The sequence below is a fragment of the Lepisosteus platostomus genome, chromosome 7 (genome assembly GCF_059453375.1).
Source record: "Lepisosteus platostomus isolate fLepPlt1 chromosome 7, fLepPlt1.hap1, whole genome shotgun sequence".
Classification (NCBI taxonomy): Eukaryota; Metazoa; Chordata; class Actinopteri; order Semionotiformes; family Lepisosteidae; genus Lepisosteus; species Lepisosteus platostomus.
Window position 1 is genome coordinate 30,166,046 of NC_142617.1, and position 19,191 is coordinate 30,185,236.

General features: G+C 37.4%; 1 protein-coding gene across 7 annotated transcripts in view; it reads right to left on the bottom strand.

Moving 5' to 3' along the window:
* The window catches only part of nav1a (neuron navigator 1a), a 257,779-nt gene that overhangs the window by 176,000 nt on the left and 62,588 nt on the right, over nucleotides 1-19,191 (bottom strand). For 2 of the 7 annotated variants that reach the window (XM_088639809.1, XM_088639808.1), the window contains exon 1: nucleotides 1,397-2,757. The exons of 4 other annotated variants lie outside the window; for them this stretch is intronic. In XM_088639809.1, the coding sequence (XP_088495935.1) occupies nucleotides 1,397-2,141 (745 nt within the window). In that variant the 5' untranslated portion in view covers nucleotides 2,142-2,757. Of the gene's footprint in view, nucleotides 1-1,396; nucleotides 2,758-19,191 lie in introns of those variants that run through there. One more of the 7 variants, XM_088639812.1, reaches the window with a different exon arrangement.

Sequence of the window (19,191 nt, forward strand, 5' to 3'; positions counted from 1 at the left end):
GTGGGTAGCCTGGTTTGGTAGTCCATTTTGTGGAGAGAATCCGACAGTGAAAACATCATTAACCCCTTAACCTGCGAACATTTAGGATGCAGACTCCTCAGCAAATCCAGGCAACAGCAATAAATTATCTGTAACAGAAAGAGCTTCCTGCATTCAGCATCAATAACTGACGAGACGCATTTGCCTTAGTAGTTTTGAAAAAAAAAATGGTGACGTAATTTAGTAGGTCAAGAATGATGTTGATTCCACTTAAAAATGATGTGTCTGGATATACAGTATTTGGACAATTTCAATAGTTAGACGTTGAACGCAATTCAAATTGAAAAAAGTTGTTCTACATACTCATACTATTACCAACTCAGCACCTTAAAGAAACACTTAATCACAATTACAATATTAATATTCACTTAATAGTCTAAAAAATCATTATTCATTATTTTGATATGATTTGGATTTATAGGAAATGAATGCTAATCTGTTCAAATGAAGAAAGGACTGTTCTCTGCCTGATGTTCCTGCTTTTTACATTTGTAAAGAAAAAGGAATCATAGGGAGTCAGAAAATGATTTAAAAAATAGCAGCACATTTGCTATATTAAGATTAGTAAAAAGGCCTGAGGAGACATTTAGCATTGCTGAGTGCTACTGATAATCTTATCTGTCATGTTTCTTGTCACCTTTTTCCTTAATACAGTACATGAAAACAGTCAGATTCTCAAAACCATAATAACCCCTCCTTAAATATGTGTTTAGTGAAAAATCTCCAGTTATAAACAGGGAATACACCATCTGTTAAAAGTATTGATGAATAGGTGGAGGGAAAGCTAAATATGTCATTTTTGTATTGAAATGAACATGAATGAATGTGGTGGTTAATGGTCCTTTTGGGTTGTTAAATTCAGCCAAATGTAATGGACATCTCCAAATTATTTCACAAATGATTCATACATAGCTTTGTTTAGACCAGTTCCCTGAAATAAAAAATGTTTATGTGTCGATATTATACACAAATTTCTATACATACAATATATGTAGACTATATCATATTAAAATAACAAGCATAATGCTGTGACAGTATTCTAAATTTCCATTGGTTTAGAACTACTTTAGAATAAGTAATAATACATTAACTGTTTTCCTCTACCAATCCAAAGCTGAATCAGAGAAATCCACTGAAAAAGATTTATGGCATGCAATGTCATGCTGGCTCTAATAATGGCTAAAAAAACAGATGATGTTTATGCACATTTCCTTCTAGTGATGGAAAATCCAATGCATGCAAGATTCAATCTGTTTGCAAGCCAGATACAGTTTGTTTGGCTGCACCCAGCACTGATCAAGTATACTGTAGCTGAGAAAGGCTGGAAGAACAGGGGAGAGATGAGAGGACAACTCACCCAGCATTTGGCTGAACAACAGCTGCTCCAGATCTCCCAGTACTGTCACAACCAACTCAGGGTCCACCTTCAAGTAAGGTTTATTTTCCTCATCGCCGTGCCCCTTGCCAGTGGGTGCACCTGGGGTGCCTGCCTGCTTCTTATTGTTAGCCTTAGCTTTGCTGGAGAGAATCTCATCATCTGATTTGCTATCTTCTGCCGCCTCTGGGGCCTTGCTGATGGGCTTCACTTCTGCATATGGACCCCTGGGTATACGGCTGGGCTTGCCAAGATTGGAGGGTGCTGCTAGAGGACTGAAAGGTTTTGGCGGACCCGTTGGTGTTCCAGGAGCCAGTTTCCCCTGGAAGAGTGAGTGTTCCGATTTGGAGAGGTTGCGGGTCAGAGGCGCACCCCCACTCCCTTCCTTGGACTTACTCCCTTTGACATACCCTGCTCCAGGCTTGGCCATGTCATCACACCACTTGGGCTCATAAAGATGCATCTTCTTCTCTGTGTCCGTCAGGACGGAGAGGTTGGTGAGGGATTTCTGTTTGCGGAGGTTAGATGACACAGGCAAGCGCCCTTCAGAGCTGCCTGCCCGAAAGACCCTCAGTTCTGCCCTGGAAGAACCTTGTGGGGCACCAGTTTTGCCCCTTTTGGATGCCATGCTTGTCCCCTTTCCCTCTGGTTGGACGTATGCCTTGGCACTTTCCTCTAGGTCTGTCTTGATATCTACTTCGTTGCCTTTCACACTAGCCCCAAGCATCCCTCCTGCATGGAACCATTTAAAAGCATCAGTGAGGGAGAAAACAAAATCCACCACCAGTGATCCCTGTCTTGTCAGGGAGCAAATATCCCAAAAAAAGAGGGATAGAAGAAGTCCACTCAGGCTGAATTAATCCGTTTATTTTATTTGCTCCGTTTGTAAATCCAGTCCTTTCTTCCTCTCTCTCCCTCTCCCTCCGTCTTTGGCTTGCTGCTGCTGCAGCTTCAGTGGTGACCAGTCACTCTCTTTCTCTCTCCCTCTCTCTCCCTTTCTCCCCTCCTTTCAGCAGCACACCCTCCTGCTGCTGAATTGCACAGCAGTCGAATGACAGTGGAGACAGACGCAAAGACGATCCCTCCCCTTTCTCTCCCCTACCCACACCTCTCTGTTCTCTCTCTCTCTCCCTCTCTCGCTTTTAAAGATTCTTCACTGTGTCTCAGCAGAAAGTGTGAAACCTAAGGGGCTAGAGATAAATTACTAAGCTTTGTAAAAAAGTGAATGCTTCCCTTGCTTTCCTACTGTCTCCTGCTCTTCCATTCTCTTTCAGTCTTTTTAATCCCTTTGTCTTTTTCTCCTCCTGTCCCTCCCCCACTTCAATTCATATTCACTAAACTTCCAATGAGGCCATAGCAGTCAGCTCAGGGTGGAAAAAAGGCTCTTCAAACTTCCTTCCATTTCATATTCAAATTCAAAATTTTGTAGAACTACAAAATCCAGTAGTCAAATAAGCAAGACATTGCAAGAGGAATATACACTTTCTGATCTACAAGAGGTCAGTGAGAATGTGAACTAGACTATTAACACAATACAAGAGAAAAAAATAAATACTACATTATAATATATAATACAAATATAGTATAGTATGTAATTGACATCATGCATATTATATAAAGTATACACATACATGAATATATGTATATATATATGTGATTTTAAATTTAATAAATGACTAAATAAATACTTTCCACTCCTTGCTTGCATTTCCTATCAATTTCTCTTTCTTTACCCCTTCACATCTGCCTTGGCTGACATTCAGATTAATACACTGCAGCATTTCTCAATTGATGTGACAAATGAATAGGCAATTAAAAATCAGCTACTTTATGGACAAGTGAATTTAACACAGTTTTGTACTGGCCCAGTGATGAGGAGAAGAAAGAGGAGCGAGTGAAAATGGTGACAGTTCTCTCTATGCCCCCTGCTGCTATTCCTGCAATGTTTAAAGGGAAAAGTCACATTAATCTGACAGTGATGATAATACCACTTTGCTCCTCAAACTCATTTTGGTTCGGAACCATGTGATCTAAAAAAAATAAAAATCTAGGGCACTCTATCAATCGTTGTATTGTGACAGTCAGTTAAAATTTCACATTTGTATTCTGCTTTAAGCTGCAGACTTTAAATTCTTAATTTATCTTAAACAACTTCAAAAGTCTGCAATTTGATCAGAAAAACTCATCTTTCAAGAAGTCACATGTCTACCTGAATACAGTTTAGCAAAAATTTATGTGGAAGCCTTTTTTAATTAAAAAAATATTTAAGAAATAAACCTAACATAATTCCAGGAAATAAATATAATACAACATTCTTCATTTTTAAAAAGAAAATCATTTTAATCTTAGTTATATTGGCAAGAAAAGGAATTAGTGCTGTTATTGGCACAAGTGATAAACATTAAAGACTGAAGTGATGTTTGCTTTTCCACACTACATGTTGCCACACTACATTTCTATAAGAAATAAAATGAATATGAGATATCAATCACAAAAATCAAAAGAGCATAATAGAAGCACAACAAAGAAAAATGTAGAGATTACAGATAAAATTTCTTAGACAGAGCAGAAAATAAACTGAGGTGCTTAGATTATTGTACCCTGTTCTCCCAGTGCCAAGGCATAGTCAATCGATACTATTGTTTTCTTGTACTGTAAGTGCATTAGGAGCTCAGAGTCAAATGTGCATACAGTACATTATATTCCCATTTATAAAACAACACGTTTGATTGAATATGAGCACTGTATTATGGACATCAAGTGCTTTTGAAGCAGCACACTGTTGAACTCTGAATTATAATATTTGTTTGTTATATAAGTTGAAAAACAAATACTACATTATCCCAAACACCATTAACACTCATCAACACATGTTCTCAGAAACTTAAAGTAAATGCACAAATTCTTCTCACTGAATCTGCTGTTATGCTAGTAGTTATTTTTTTTAATTTAGCTATGTTGATTGTCTATAAGATAAAAAGTAAAAGAGGAAACAAGAATGCAAATCTAAAATACACAACTAAATAAATCCAAAACCATATTCTCGCCTTTTTCTTTTTTTTGTCTTTGGAGGCACTGGTATATAATTTTCTATAAGTCTCAACAAGCTTAAACAGATAAAATGAGTCTGGCTTCAACATACCCCAAATTTATACTTAATCTCAGAGCTCTGCAGTAATTTTCCTCTGTTGCTTATTGCAGTTAGACTATTCTAGCGAGTAAAAAACAATATAAATATTTTACAAAACGCTACCCTTCATTATTTGGGGAACTGAAAATTTAAACCAGACCCTGATGATGTTCCTTTTTTTCCGTAGAGACACAGAAAGAAGCCACACACAAGCTGACCTACCAACACAATTGTCTTTGTTAAATAACTTAATTTATTTTTTGTATGAAAATGCAACCACCTCCTCTAGTAGAGAAAGTTGCTCTCCAACTGTTTTTCTGTATAAGAGAAAAGACGTTATGACCAGTACTTGGTGGAACGTTACAATTTGCCATTCAATGAGTATATTTGCATAAATCTCCCTAAGTCCTAAACACAGCTAACCACATCTGTTTAACAGTGAAAGACAGATAATGACAGATAATGAGGGTATTTGTCTGTGATATCACTGGATACATGAAAGAAAGAATCTAAAATGAAAATTAACAAACAAGTTAAAAACTGAATGTAAACAAGTGCTACAACACCTTGACACAAATATGTATTTTTATACACTTGTACAGAAATGTACAGGAAATTTCTGTAACAGAATTTGTTATCTTTTGCATTGTTAACATTGACCAGAAACACTGTGGTTGATATTTTAGTTCAAAATTGAATTAAAATTGCTTCCAATATTCTGCAGTTACAGAATTATAATGGTAATTTATCAGTGTCTATGTGTTTTCAATCTAAAATGGTTATATATAAGCAACCCCCCTATTTAGGAATGCAAAAATTGTCATTCTGGAATGATACTTATACTGTAAATCATATATTCATTTTTTAGCAGGTGATTGACAAGGCATATCACATAAGGTGTATAACAAAATCTTACATAACTACAATGTAAAATTCAAATCTCACTGTCAAAAACATCTTAGTGTTTAATATATTCCCATTAAATCTATTTCAAGCTTATTTTTAAAAGGTTGTACAAAACCAATTGAATGACAGGATCGCTATGAATAACTCTTGATACATGAACATTATAATTGTGATATATATAGTGTGAAAGCCACTGTACACTCTTCTAAAAAGACCCTCTTTATACAAATATAATAACACTGAAAAATACACATGAGAGGCGAGTCTATAGTCATACAGACAGGATTTGAATGAACGTCACTAAATACATTGTGGAATAGTGTATGAACTATATGCTCAGTCAGCTGTAGTCAAACAGGGCATCCTTTCAGAGCCACTTTCTCCTGTCTCCTCCTAGTTATAGTATACAGCAATTTTCAGACATTGACAAGACGATTGAAGGCTCCAGGAGGCTGGAAATGTGTTGAGCCAGTGTACTTTATCATAAAGACATTCATTTTTTAGTGACTTCAGGAAATACAAAGACATATTTGTTTCAAAAACAACCTTCTCACTCGGTTGCTTACTGTAAACAGTTGCTTGTTTATTCACAAGATTAGAGTCTAAACTTTGGAGACTGAATATTCACAAACTACAGTATATGAACTTCAGGCTGCAGAGTGGAGACTATGAGCCTCACAATAATCACAGTGGAAACTTTCATGACTTATGGCATTGACAAGACTGTAAAGCAGAACTGATCTTAACGGTCACAGGTTGGAAAGCATTCAAAAGTGTGTTCATTTTCATAATCCTTCAATTAAAAAAATCTTGAAAAAAATGATTTTAAACACTTTCTTAGCTCATTGTTTTCATGTAATATCATGATACTAAATGATAATAAAAATAAATGGCGAAATTACATTGTGTGTAGCTAAAAACAGAAAGATCAGTACATCACATATCACCCATACAAACAAAAAAAAATATCCATAACTATTTTGGCTCATTAGGCCTAGAGCTTCTCTGGAAATATTTTCGGTATTACTTGATTTTTAAGCTTGGTCAAATCAATAAGTATTTTTTACTACTTCTTGAGGTATATTCTGAATCAAAACTTTTACTGAATACACAGGGTGTAAGGGAGACAGGCACTGAGGCAGCTCTGTACAAGGCTGAAAATAATAAACAAAGGAGATTAGATTTCCTCATGTAGAAGAAACACCAGCATAACCTATCAAACATAATGTGCCTGTCTTTGGGAGGAAACTAGAGCACCTTACAAAAACCCACAGGAGCACAAAAAAAAGAATGTGCAAATCCCATACAGACCGAAGACCCTGGTCAGAATTGTACCCAGAACCCAGCTGTGAGGCAGCAGTTATAACCAATATGCCACCCTGTCCACCCTGTTTACTGTAATGTGAAAAAAATAAACAAAAATGAAAGACAAATTGTATGATACTCATTGCACATTTCATCACTTTTAACATTTTTTTGGGTCTCCTCTGAACATTTTCAACATTTTTTTGGTTGAACAGAAGTCTAACACATACAGTATGCTGATTATTTGTAAGACCTAGTACACACAAGCATGGCTCCTATAATTAACTAAAGCATACATTCATGCAGAAACATAGGATATAACACAGAAAAATAGAAGGAAACTGCTTTTATATTTTCAGGATATCCTGGTATAAATCAAATTTGGCCTCACATCCCTTTTCTACCAGCTATTAATACACTAGCCCTTGAGAGGGAATAACTGGGATAGATGTACGAAAGCGGACTTCCTGCTGCTACTCTGTCTTTGAAATGTGTCTATGCTTTGATACAAAAGGAAGCACATGGAACTGATGTCTGCTGATGCTGAAAAAACTGTCAATATCAAAACATCTGACATTATATTAACTTGCAAAAAACATAATTGAAATACAGTGAGAATATGGTTACCAGTTTGGAATATTCTATGGTTTCAAATATACTGCCTTGGCTAAATGAAAAAAGTACCCCAAACAGTTATTATTCTTTAATATGAAAGTTCATAGCTACATTTCTAATTTGAATCCAAAAGTTTTTTAGTGTCCTTTAGACATAATCCCTTCTTTGACTGCTATGAGGAGTACAACAGAATAAATAGACTTAAAAGGAAATGCACAGTACTAAATGTTTCTAGAAAATAAGAGCATAAATAATGTTGTAAATAATTCATCAACATAAATGAATCAGGAATCTAATTAAACTTTCTCATGACTTAATGTTGGCTGGTTTCCTTTATAAATTGTAACAATAAAATGATCTCCATACAATAATTACTAACACGCACATTCATGCTTTAATTCTCTCTAATAATTCAATACTTTATACTATCCATAATTTTATGCTTTTAAAGGATGATTTAATTTAGCATAAACTGTCCACCAGTAGTTTTCTGTTTTCAGTTTTCAAAAATGATCGAGTAAAAAGTTGACAGTCCCTAAAGACAAAATGTGAATTTTAAGGAGAAGCAGGGAAAAAATGAATCTCTTAAAAGGGTTTGTGCAACCTTGTAACCCTAGAGGAGAATTGCTAAGCTCCAGAACTTGTTGCAAAAGAAAAAAAAAACAGGGAAGATCTACAAAATTCATTGCTTTTCAATCTCTGATGCACATACAGTACTTGGGCAGGAGAGATGCTGATTTAGTGAAACCCTGAGCTAAGGATTTCTCTGCAGTATTAAACTGCAAAGGAAGAGTTCTGTATAATCTAAATTCATGGGACAAGAAACAAATGCACTGTTGATTTTTATATCATCATTAGGCAAACACGGCTATGTGCTGACAATTGTTCATTCTATATTTCTCAAAATAACAAGATGCCTCTTCACTGAATGCAGTTAATCAAGTGTGGCTTTGTTTTTTATAGATGCCCCCTTAACATAGCATCTCTTTTTATATTCCTTGCACACATCTCCCAGGAGTATCCCACAATCCTCCACTGCAGTAGCATGTTGCATGGAAACGGCACAGCCTGGCTGGCAGTGCTGAAGAGTTAAAATTAAACACCAAAGCTGAGTCTCTCAGTACAATATAAAATAATCAATTATGTGTTTTATTAAAGAATGTGTGATCTTATTATGAAATGTGAGGTAAAATCCTACAATATGTAATGTAAAAATAGGTCAATCCTATCTCTGCAGTATAATTCAAGGTAGGCTTGATTAGTAAGAAGGGGATTATACCATTTCAGAAGGTTGGCATGGTGATTTCAGGGTGTGTATGTAATTGTATCTCCATGCAGACTGGTGTGTGAAAGATGGAAGCTATACTGTCTGCTGCATCATATTAGACTATAATTCAATTAGGTTTATGGATCTCTTGTCAAACTCTTACATACATAGTTATTTGGTCTGGCTGAACAGTTTCTGACAACAGAGCTTAGTCTGCACTCGCCCTATCTCAGCATGCACTAACAGTCAGTTGGGTTGATCTTTATGTGATATGGATGTTTGGCTCTGCAGAAGCCAATTAAGCAATATATCTTGACTGAAATGGGCATTACATGGTTTGTCTTGTCTTCCTTTTTGTTATACAAGGCAAGACAGGGAATGGTCAATTTCTGCTCCAGGCAGAAAATAGTTCACCACCTCCTATCTCGTACCTCCGATGAGTCAGTCAGAACAGTTTGTGTTTTTAGCAGTCATAATCTATATTATGAGAAAGTAATTTCAGTGTTATTACAAGAGCCATACACCAGTGTATGCAATAGTGTATGACACACAATAGTATCTAAAAAATATACAATTATATAGATAGGTAAATACTGCATGTGTATTAGCACAACTGTCTGTATAATTTGCGGGTATTTGGAAACATTTATCATCTGTAGCTTAATATCTTTAAAAATACCATCAGTTTAAACAATAGATCACACCTGTGAAAGGTCCTGTGAAACAATGTACTGAACGTGTGTATTAAAAAACATGACATTATAAACACAGATCACAGAAGATCCATAAGGAAAGACACTTAGAATAAAAACTTTTTTTCACAATTCAGTAAAGCTGTTGGATAAGAAGTTCTTACAATCTAATGCCAGCAGCCATATCACCCTTCAATTCACAACTGGCAACCCACTGAAGCTAAGCAGGTGTGAGCCTGGTCAGTACCTGAATGGGAGACCTTCTAGGGAAAACTAAGGTTGCTGCTGGAAAAGGTGTTAGTGGGGCCAGCCGGGGGCGCTCACCCTGCAGTCCGTGTGGGTCGTAATGCCCCAGTATAGTGACTGGGACACTATACTGTAAAAAGGCGCCGTCCTACGTATGAGATGTAAAACCGAGGTCCTGACTCCCTGTCATCATTACAAATCCCAGGGTGTTTCTGGAAAAGAGTAGGGGTATAACCTTGGCGTCCTGGCCAGATTTTCCATTGGCCCTTACCAATCATGGCCTCCTAATAATCCCCCTCTATGAATTGGCTTCATAACTCTGTTCTCCTCCCCACTGATAGCTGATGTGTGGTGAGCATTCTGGCACACTATGGCTGCTGTCGCATCATCCAGGTGGATCCTGCAAATTGGTGGTGGTGTAGCGGAGTCTCCATTACCTGTAAAGCGCTTTGAGTGGAGTGTCCAGAAAAGCGCTATATAAGTGTAAGCTATTATTATTATTATCTTATAATTTTTCTGTTGTAATAATAATTTTATTGTCTAAATATGCAACTTTTTCTTTTTCTTTTCATCTTCTTATTTTAGTGCATAATAATGCAAGGTAAAATAATATTTTAATGGCTATCATAAACCAGGTGTTTTACATGTACAGTAGATAAACATACTACTGTGCACGCTACATCCATCCATTTTCTAACTGCTTCATGCAATTCAGGGTCTCAGGGGAGCTGAAGCCTATCCTGGCAAACAGATGCCAAAGATGGCTCAAGGTGAGGAACACACTGGATGGGATGCCAGTCCATCCCATGGCAGACAGATACAGACACATACTCACCCCAGGATCAGCTTCCTTAGAAGCCAATTAACCTACCAACTCACTATCACAGAAGCACCACTGCCATCATAATTCCTCTATTTTTGAGAGTCATAGTGCTCATTCTTAAATCAACACTATATCATTAACCCAGTGAAATATCTGGGACAAGCTATTTTCTGATGAAAACTATCACCTCCTAATATTGCAACAGATCTGGTAGGTGTTTAAAGGTTAAATGGCTGTGGTTTGCTGTGGTTTATGTTCAACATATTTAATCATTTCATGCTTTGGTCTGAGTTAATGGTGTAAGAATTACCAAGAATTAATCTAAATACATTATATAAGAAATTAATTATTTCAATAATAATAATTATTTCAATAATAATATCAGTGAAGATCTCCTCAAAGAGGTAAATACATGTAGCAGTGACTCAGCAGGCTGCTCAAGCAGGCTAGTGAGTTGGGGACAGTGGAATCCACAACTCTGTGTTTGCATCACTAACACAATGTTATCTCTTTAACAATCAACAATTTTAATCCTAGACAAAATGAGAAACACAAGAGGAGAAAAAGTTGATTTCATGATTTTCTAAAACAATCTGTGGCCAGTCTTTGAGGGGAGTCTTAACAGCTGACCTGCCACTAGAGGCTGTTAAGGGCATCTATTAAAATAAATTCAGGGGTGGTAATTAGTAAATTAACTAGATAATTGGTGAAGGGTTTAGAAGTCACACTCTCATAGTGAAATTATAGGAATATTTGGTATGTTGAGGGCCTCACAGTGCTAGTTGGTGTTTGGGTGTTTGGTTGCAGTCTGGGGATGCAGTTCTGGAGTTTTCCTTTCAACAGAATAGGCAGATCTTTGCAATAAGGCCTCCTGTACCTGCTTTGATGTCTATTGTGAGATTCCTTGTGTGTTCAAATTACTTGAGTCACCTAAGGTACTGTACTGTTTAGTCCTACAAATGGCATTCACCACTCTGTACAGGTTATTTTTTCAATAAACACAAGAACTTTTGTAAATCACATCGACCTCCTTTCTTAGGGAGCACACAGTAACTGCATTGCGAAGCTTGTTGGTACCTTGTCAGTAACAGTCTCTCAACCCTGAACACCTGAAGCAATGCAGAAGATTGTCTAATCAACTGCATTTACACACAGCAGTTAAAAAACACAGTAATTACTCAGAGAACCTGGAATCAGTATTACCAATTCCACTGCCCTAATGATTTCTCTACAAAACACCTCTTGTAGATGTAAAAAAATAAACCCTAAACACAAATGAAAAATTGAGAAGTAATAGCTTAACATTCTGTCCATTTGTCTATGCCCTACACAAGCTGTTTTCAACCCACATCCTGGAAGTATATTTTGTCTGCTGGTTTTCATTCCATCTGAGCTCTGAAACTCAAAATACTAATTTACATCTTAATTATTATGCATGGTTGTTTTAATCTTTTACTTTACTTGTATCTTTGGTCACTCCTGAGTGTTCCTTCCCTACCCTAACATATCCTATTATTTACTCTATTTTTAGGTAGTGTTTCCAACAACATTCACACCCTCATCTCAATAAACTTGCCATAATTGATCATTACTAGGCCTTATAGCCTTTACTAGTTGATCAATTAATAATGACCAGACACTGGAGGGAAAAACACTGTGTCCCACACCCACAGTGGGAACTTTTCCTTATGCAGATGTCCAATTAATTGCATTTCAGGCAGAACCCCTGAATGAGGGCGCTTCTGAAACGTAGAAATTGGTACAGGAGTGATACCAAATGCAAATCCCATTTGACCTTTTAAGAACTGAAAATGAAATTTACCAATATACCCCCAACAGAAACTAAAATTAGCATGTGATCAAGAATGTACATGGAGTGAAAACCATAAAACAACTGTTACTGCAAGACCAGGGTTGGAAAAACACCCCTTCTCTATAGAGCAATAAAGCTCAGGTAGCAATAGGTAACAGCAAAGTGGCAGGAGATGGTGGTATATGGCATACTTTCTCACTCTATGAAAACCCTGATGTAAAGAGCATTGCTTGGTGGCCAAACCTGGAAGAAAATTTAACAGAGGAGTAGGGTGACTGAAGACCTAGACCAAATAACTAGACCTAAGATTCATTGTTAAGTGTCACGATTGTAGTCCCTCCCCCTTAAGGGCGCTCCGGCTCTTTCACTTAGGACTTGATTTTGTGCACTTGCCCCCTGTTCCAGCCTCCTTCCAGCCCACCTTAAAAGCCAGACGCCCACTCTGTTCCGGGCTCTGCATTGGTTCCCGTACCAAGCGAGTCCGGGATCTGAGCATCTGGTCCCGTTCCCCCTTTTCCCCCCGACCCTCCACCGGATCCTGGTCCGGTTTTTAATCCTGTTTGTCCTCGTCTCGGATGGACCGCCCAGCTCTGGACCTTTTGCCTCCCTCTTGGATTTCCCTTTGGACTCTGGTTTGGATTGTTTGCCCCTGACTCACCCCCCTGAACACCTGTACACTATGGAAACGCCCCCTGTTTACATTCCCGACTCCTGCATGCTTTTTTCCCTGTGTTTTCCTCACTCTACCCCGGATTGTGTCATCTGCATAGGGTTCGGAAAGAACGCCTTTGTGACAGTTAATTGCCAGTGTTTCTATTAACCTGTCCAATGTCATATTCCTTACAAAGAAAGTTTTCAACGTACAGTTTCCCAAATTTCTGAGAGTCACCTTGACAAAACACTATCTTCCTGCCTGGATTCATCCTCTCCCACTGGCATCGGACAAACTTAAACTTGTTTCGCATAGGACTGATGTGTGGGCCTATGGAATGTATGAGCAGCTGTGCCCTGTGACTGTAGAAAAGTCCAGAAAATTAAACACAATGTCACATGAATTACACCCGCCAAAAGCGATAAAGTACCAAGACGTCTGCTAGCTCACAGCAGAAGTACAGTACCTATACCACTATACAGCTTCAGAATCTGGATTAAACATGTAAGAAACCCTTACTCTCTAAAAAGAGAAGACATGGCCATACACAAGACAAATATTTAAAATTAATGAATTACAAAAATATTTACCCTTTCTCACATGGATAACAGATATGTTATGAGGGAAATTGATTCCATTCGCTTTCTTTTTCCCACACATCTGGAATTAACTGCTAGCCCCTTCCACTAAGTGCTCGTGGGGATCCAACAGCTGTCTGCAGAAAATATTTCAGGATAATCCCCCAGAATATCAGCAGGGTAAATAATGTCTGTGCCTGTTGAGATAGAGAATGACCAGCTGCTGCAAATTGCAGCACTGAAAATGTGAAGATGCAGGGCACCAATTTCATGGTCTTATTGGTGAGTGGGTTGACTTTTGAGACAACCATGAGAGTAGACTTTGGGAAAGACAGGATGCTGAGAAATCAGCAGATCTGATTGCAAAATGGAAAATAATAAAGCATAACCATTTCACTAAGCTGACAAAATGCCAAAAACAAAGAGGATTTAAAACATTGTAAAGCATTAACAGTGACGTCGTTTTGCACATTTCTCCACCATATGCTTAATATTAGTCTAATCCTGCCAGTTATAATCTGCTGAAAACCTGTAAACAAGGGCAGATGCTTTAGCCTTTGCAATTCCCTGTTTTTTCTAGTTTGATTGCCCAAAATAAATAAATAAATATTCATTTATTTAACTGTTTCCAGTTACTGATGTAGGCTTTGGCGTGTTTAGAGTATGCTGGAAGCTAAATTGCTTTATCTATGGAGCACAAACACACCCTTGAAAGCTTTTCTCTCATTGCCTCTACAAGGTTTATACTTGAGGTCTATACTTTTCCAATGTGTTCTGCGTTTTCTCATTTAAGAAAATATAGAAAGGCTACTGGCCTGCTCTGTAAAGAGGAGGCCAATGAGCCATCTAGCCAATTGAATTCCTAGTAGCAAATTGATCCAAGGATCTCATCCAACTTTTTCTTGAAAGAAACCCTAGTTTTTTCTCCAACAATATGACAGGGGAGTGTCACAAATGTCAGAAAGGACGAACTGTAGAATGGCAGGAAAGTGAAAATAGACCCTATGCGTAGCGGCGTGACGGGGGTTAGCCTGGGCTCAGCAGTTCAGGAAATGCCGAATAGAAACATATGCCCTCAGGCCATGGACAGGAGTGACCTGGTGCTAGGCGGGTCTCAGGACATCTGAACCTCAATGCTGAGTGAGTAGCAGAGCAGAAGCAGGAAGTAAATAGGCTACACAACAAGACACACCAGAAAGACATGAATAATAACAGGAAACTAGGAACAGGAGAAAAGTAGAGTGCCCTCTAGGTATACTGGGCGTGACAGGGAGCTTGTATGTTCATCTATGGTACACAGTATTCTAAATGAGGTCTTATTAGTACCTTGTATATTTTTAACATAACATCTCTTGATTTAAATGGAAAACATATAACTATATTGTAACGAAGTTAGGTTGTGGTGAAAAGGATCCGATGCAGATGCAGGAAACCTTGGGCGGTGAGTAGGCGGACAGAGCAAATCCAGGAGCTGAGTCGTAGTCCGAAGGCGTAAGGTAGGTCAAGATCCGGTAAAGGCACTGGTGGCGAACAATCCAGAACGAGAGACAGGTTCGTGGTCAAAACAAGAGCTGCAGGGTCAATACCGAAAAATAGTCACTGGTAGCAAACAATCCAAGGGGCGAGACAAGAACCGAAGTCCGAAGGCAAAAGGTGAAGTCAGAAAATCCAGTAAGGCAAAAGGGAAAGAAACGCTAGGTAGAGCAACACGTAGTGAACTCAATACCGAGCAGTGATATGCGGGTAAGGGAGGCTTAAATAATGCAGCCTGCCGCACGGTAAGGCGTCTGATGAGAATTAACACGTGCGGCAGCGTTTGTAATTATCACCCTGCTGCTGGGACTGATTAGACCTCTTAGGAGCTGGTCTGAGCCGGTTAGTGGTCGTGACATATATAATAATAATAATAATATAATAATAATAATTGCTTACACTTATATAGCACTTTTCTGGACACTCCACTCAAAGGGCTTTACAGGTAATGGGGACTCCCTCCACCACCACCTGGATGATGCGACGGCAGCCATAGTGTGCTAGAATGCTCACCACACATCAGCTATCAGTGGGGAGGAGAGCAGAGAGGTTAGCATTTTATAGTTTCCCCACATCTAGAAAATGATAAAGATCTATGAACATAAACACATAAATCCTTTTCATAAGTAAATCCAAGATCAGTGTTTCTCATATTTATAACTTAGATTTCTACTTCCTGCATATAATATTCTGCACCTGTTAACATTATGTGTCATCTGCCAGGTGTCTTTAAAAATTACCACTTGTGCATTCTTTTTGGGGTTGTTTATGCTAATCCTCCTATTTTGGTATTAGGGGTTAAATTGACTTCTTTACTGACTAATAATAATTGCCTATCCCAGGAAAGCAATAGGTGCAAGGCAGGACATATATTGGACAGGATGCCAGTCTATTGCAGGGCACACGCGGCCCAATTTTCCAAGAAGCCAATTAACTTACTAGTTTGTTTTTGGACTGTACTAAACTCTGTACTAAACTAAACTCTGGGCCCCAATGCTGTGAGACAGCAATCCTAAACTATGCACTACCATGATGCCCAATTAAGACAATCCTCCAGTTTAATTCTATTTATTGTCTCTATAATTGTACATGTAATAGAAGTAAGACTTGCTTGTGTGTTATTTATTGGTTTAATTTTGTTACCCTTTTTCTAGATATGTGCTTCATTAGCAATTTATCCCTATCTTGAGAGCCTGCTGGAAGTGTTTTGTTAATCACCCGATGAATAGGAATATCTGTGATTTTATTCTTAGAATTAACAATATATATAGACAAATATATGTAAATATATATATATAAATATAAGCAGAAAGCATATAACTAATTAAATTGCTCTCTTTCCGTTTTTTTCCTTTTGAAAAGGAAAAATGAAAACTACATTAAACCCAGAGGTGTTTTGACATTACTTGCATTTATTGCATTTACTGCATTTATTTGTAGTTCTATTTCATTTTAAACTTTTCTTTCTAACACATTTTCCCAAAAATGTTGAGTGTTTTTGAGATGATGAACTTTTCTTACAAGCATTGGCTGGTTTCAGATTGGCCCTTTACAGGGCACAGAAGAGGACATCTAGCCTCTGACATTGTGGAGAATCTTTCAAGTTGGGGCTTTAATTACTGACAGGTCAATGGCAGTAATCATCAGTCCATTGTTAGGCAGTTCAGAACAGCTGTCAAATCCCATTGCAACTGTCCTCTAGCAGATTTCAGATTCAGTCTTGTTAAAAGAAGCTAGACACTTGGGTAAGGACTATGTGGTCACTCATAAAAGAAATACAGAAAATATACTCTATTCAGTGGTTCTCAAACTGTGGTATGCGTACCAGGAGTGGTACACGGAGCGCCGCCAGCTGGTACGTCATATGACCCTGGAACTTTGTTGTGTGCGCTGAAAAATTGGGACAGGTTTTCATATTTTCTATTTTAAGACGTGTCGAATATGCGGTGTATTTGCACGAATTAGAGAGGTTGCTCCAGAAATGAATGGACGCATTGCAATATCCACCGCGAGACCTTTGCTGTCAAGAAAAAGCCTAACGATTTAAAATCTGTTAGACTATGTTGTGAATTGTATCAAGGCTCGAAAAATGACTTCACATCTGCTTTGCTCGACTAAACAGGCTCACCTCTCTCACTGAAATTGTGCTTTTTTATTGTTTATTTTTATTTGTTGTTGTTCCTGTTTTTTTTCTGTAAAGCGCTTTGAGAAGCCACCTTTAAAGGCGCTATATCAAATAAAGTTTATTATTATAATATGTATTATATGTTTATGTGAGTGTGTGCACACACGTGCTCTCATATTGGTCATTGAGATTTTCTCTGGTTCCTATGAGAAGATGACTTGTAGGTGGTACTTGGATGCTTTGGTTTGATCAGGGGTGGTACTTGGTCCAAAAAGTTTGAGAACCACTGCTCTATGTAATCTATGGTTTCAAGTTATTTCCTAAACAATGACAGTAAACTGAAAGGACATTCTTCAAGATGTTTTGCTTGAGACCTAAATTATCATATTTTTGTGCTCACTACAAAGTATTAGTGTAAGCGCTACATCTTATTGTGACATTGCCAATTTGATTTTTAAACAGAGACTATAGCAAAATAGAAAATTGTCTATTCCCACAAGTACCCACACCACTTGCATAAATTCGAACACAAGGTAATTGACATCATGTGGCACAAGTGTACCGTAGCTCCCAATGTGTTATATAAAGACATTATAACAAACTATTTCTTAAATATTCATGAATATTCATTATATTAAAAAAACAGTGTCTGTTCATCACAATTTATTCAATTACAATGTATAAATCGTATATTTATGTATATTTTCACAAAACTTCCAAAACATTGGCATGAATATAACAATAAATTTGGTATTTTTAAAAGAACAAGAGGTGTTTAGCAAAAAAATATGTCCACAACTCTTGTAATGTTTAAAGATATAGTGATATGACCCAGAAAATGCGTACTTAAGATTGTTTTTTGAATGCTAGTACAGGCTATTAAATATTGTTTTATCACGTATTAATGCCGCACCTTTTTAATTACCTTTAATAGCTATGGTGTTTATTCAAGGGTGGCAACTATTAAAGAAAAGCATTGATTATATTTAATGTTCTACATTATATTCAATGTTTTCAAGAGTCATCTTGCTAAGACAACAGCATCACACATTTCTCACTTTTTGAATTGTTTTTCACCATATTATTTTCTTCCAGAAATGGACTGGATGGCTGAATCTCTACTATAGGAGAGTATACTTTGTAGAGGTGGAGGAGAGCTCATCAGAGACTTCATAAATGTGATGTTTTTTTTCTGGAATCACATTTGGACAGCACTGTTGTATGGTATGCCTTCTCAGACATCCAATTCTGCTATTTTCAGAACCCTCAAATGTTATCTCATTATGCTCCTCCTTTTCTTTTTGCCTTTAAATGTTAGATTTACTTAAGGGTAATATTTATTCAAAGCTTAACAACAGGCACATAGTAAAACTGCAAAATGCAAAATTTGCAACAGATACAGATTAAAATCCGAAATGAAAATTTGTTAAATTTTGAGCAGACCTATTGTCTCATAATATAACCCCTTGACCTCCACTTATGCAGACAGAAGGTGGATGTTGATTTGTGGATCAGGTTACTGAAACAGTCATATACATCTGTTTCCATTCTCTTCAGACTATTAGATGATATGAAATAAATACTGTGCACTTTCAATAACTCTCTTAAAATTAAATCTCAGTTTTCATTAAAAGTTTTAGATTGATCTAAGAACCATTCCAGTTTCATTTTATATAGCTCACTAAAAAAAAACATATTTAAAAGTTTAAACTGCATGACAGAATCCTATGACCCCCAACACTCACAATGCTTATTTCAACATACCGATTGCACTACTTTTCAAAAACATAGTGTACATGGGATTGAATTGCTTGACTCAGTCTCCACCCAAGGTATTTGTGCTGCAAGCACAATATAACCATTATGTTATACTGTATATAAAAGACCCTTTTGCTTTATAAAACTGCAGGATGAAGACCAGTCTGTGTTAAGAACTCCAACATCCTTTTTAATTTTAATTTATTTTCTTACATTGTTCTAACAGATATTGAATAGTGGTCAGAGTCATGTAAATGACTTGTGAATATGCTGTAGAGCAGGAATGTAAGAAAGCAAGAGAAAGACTTGGAGACGCAGGGGTGAAGGGAATTTT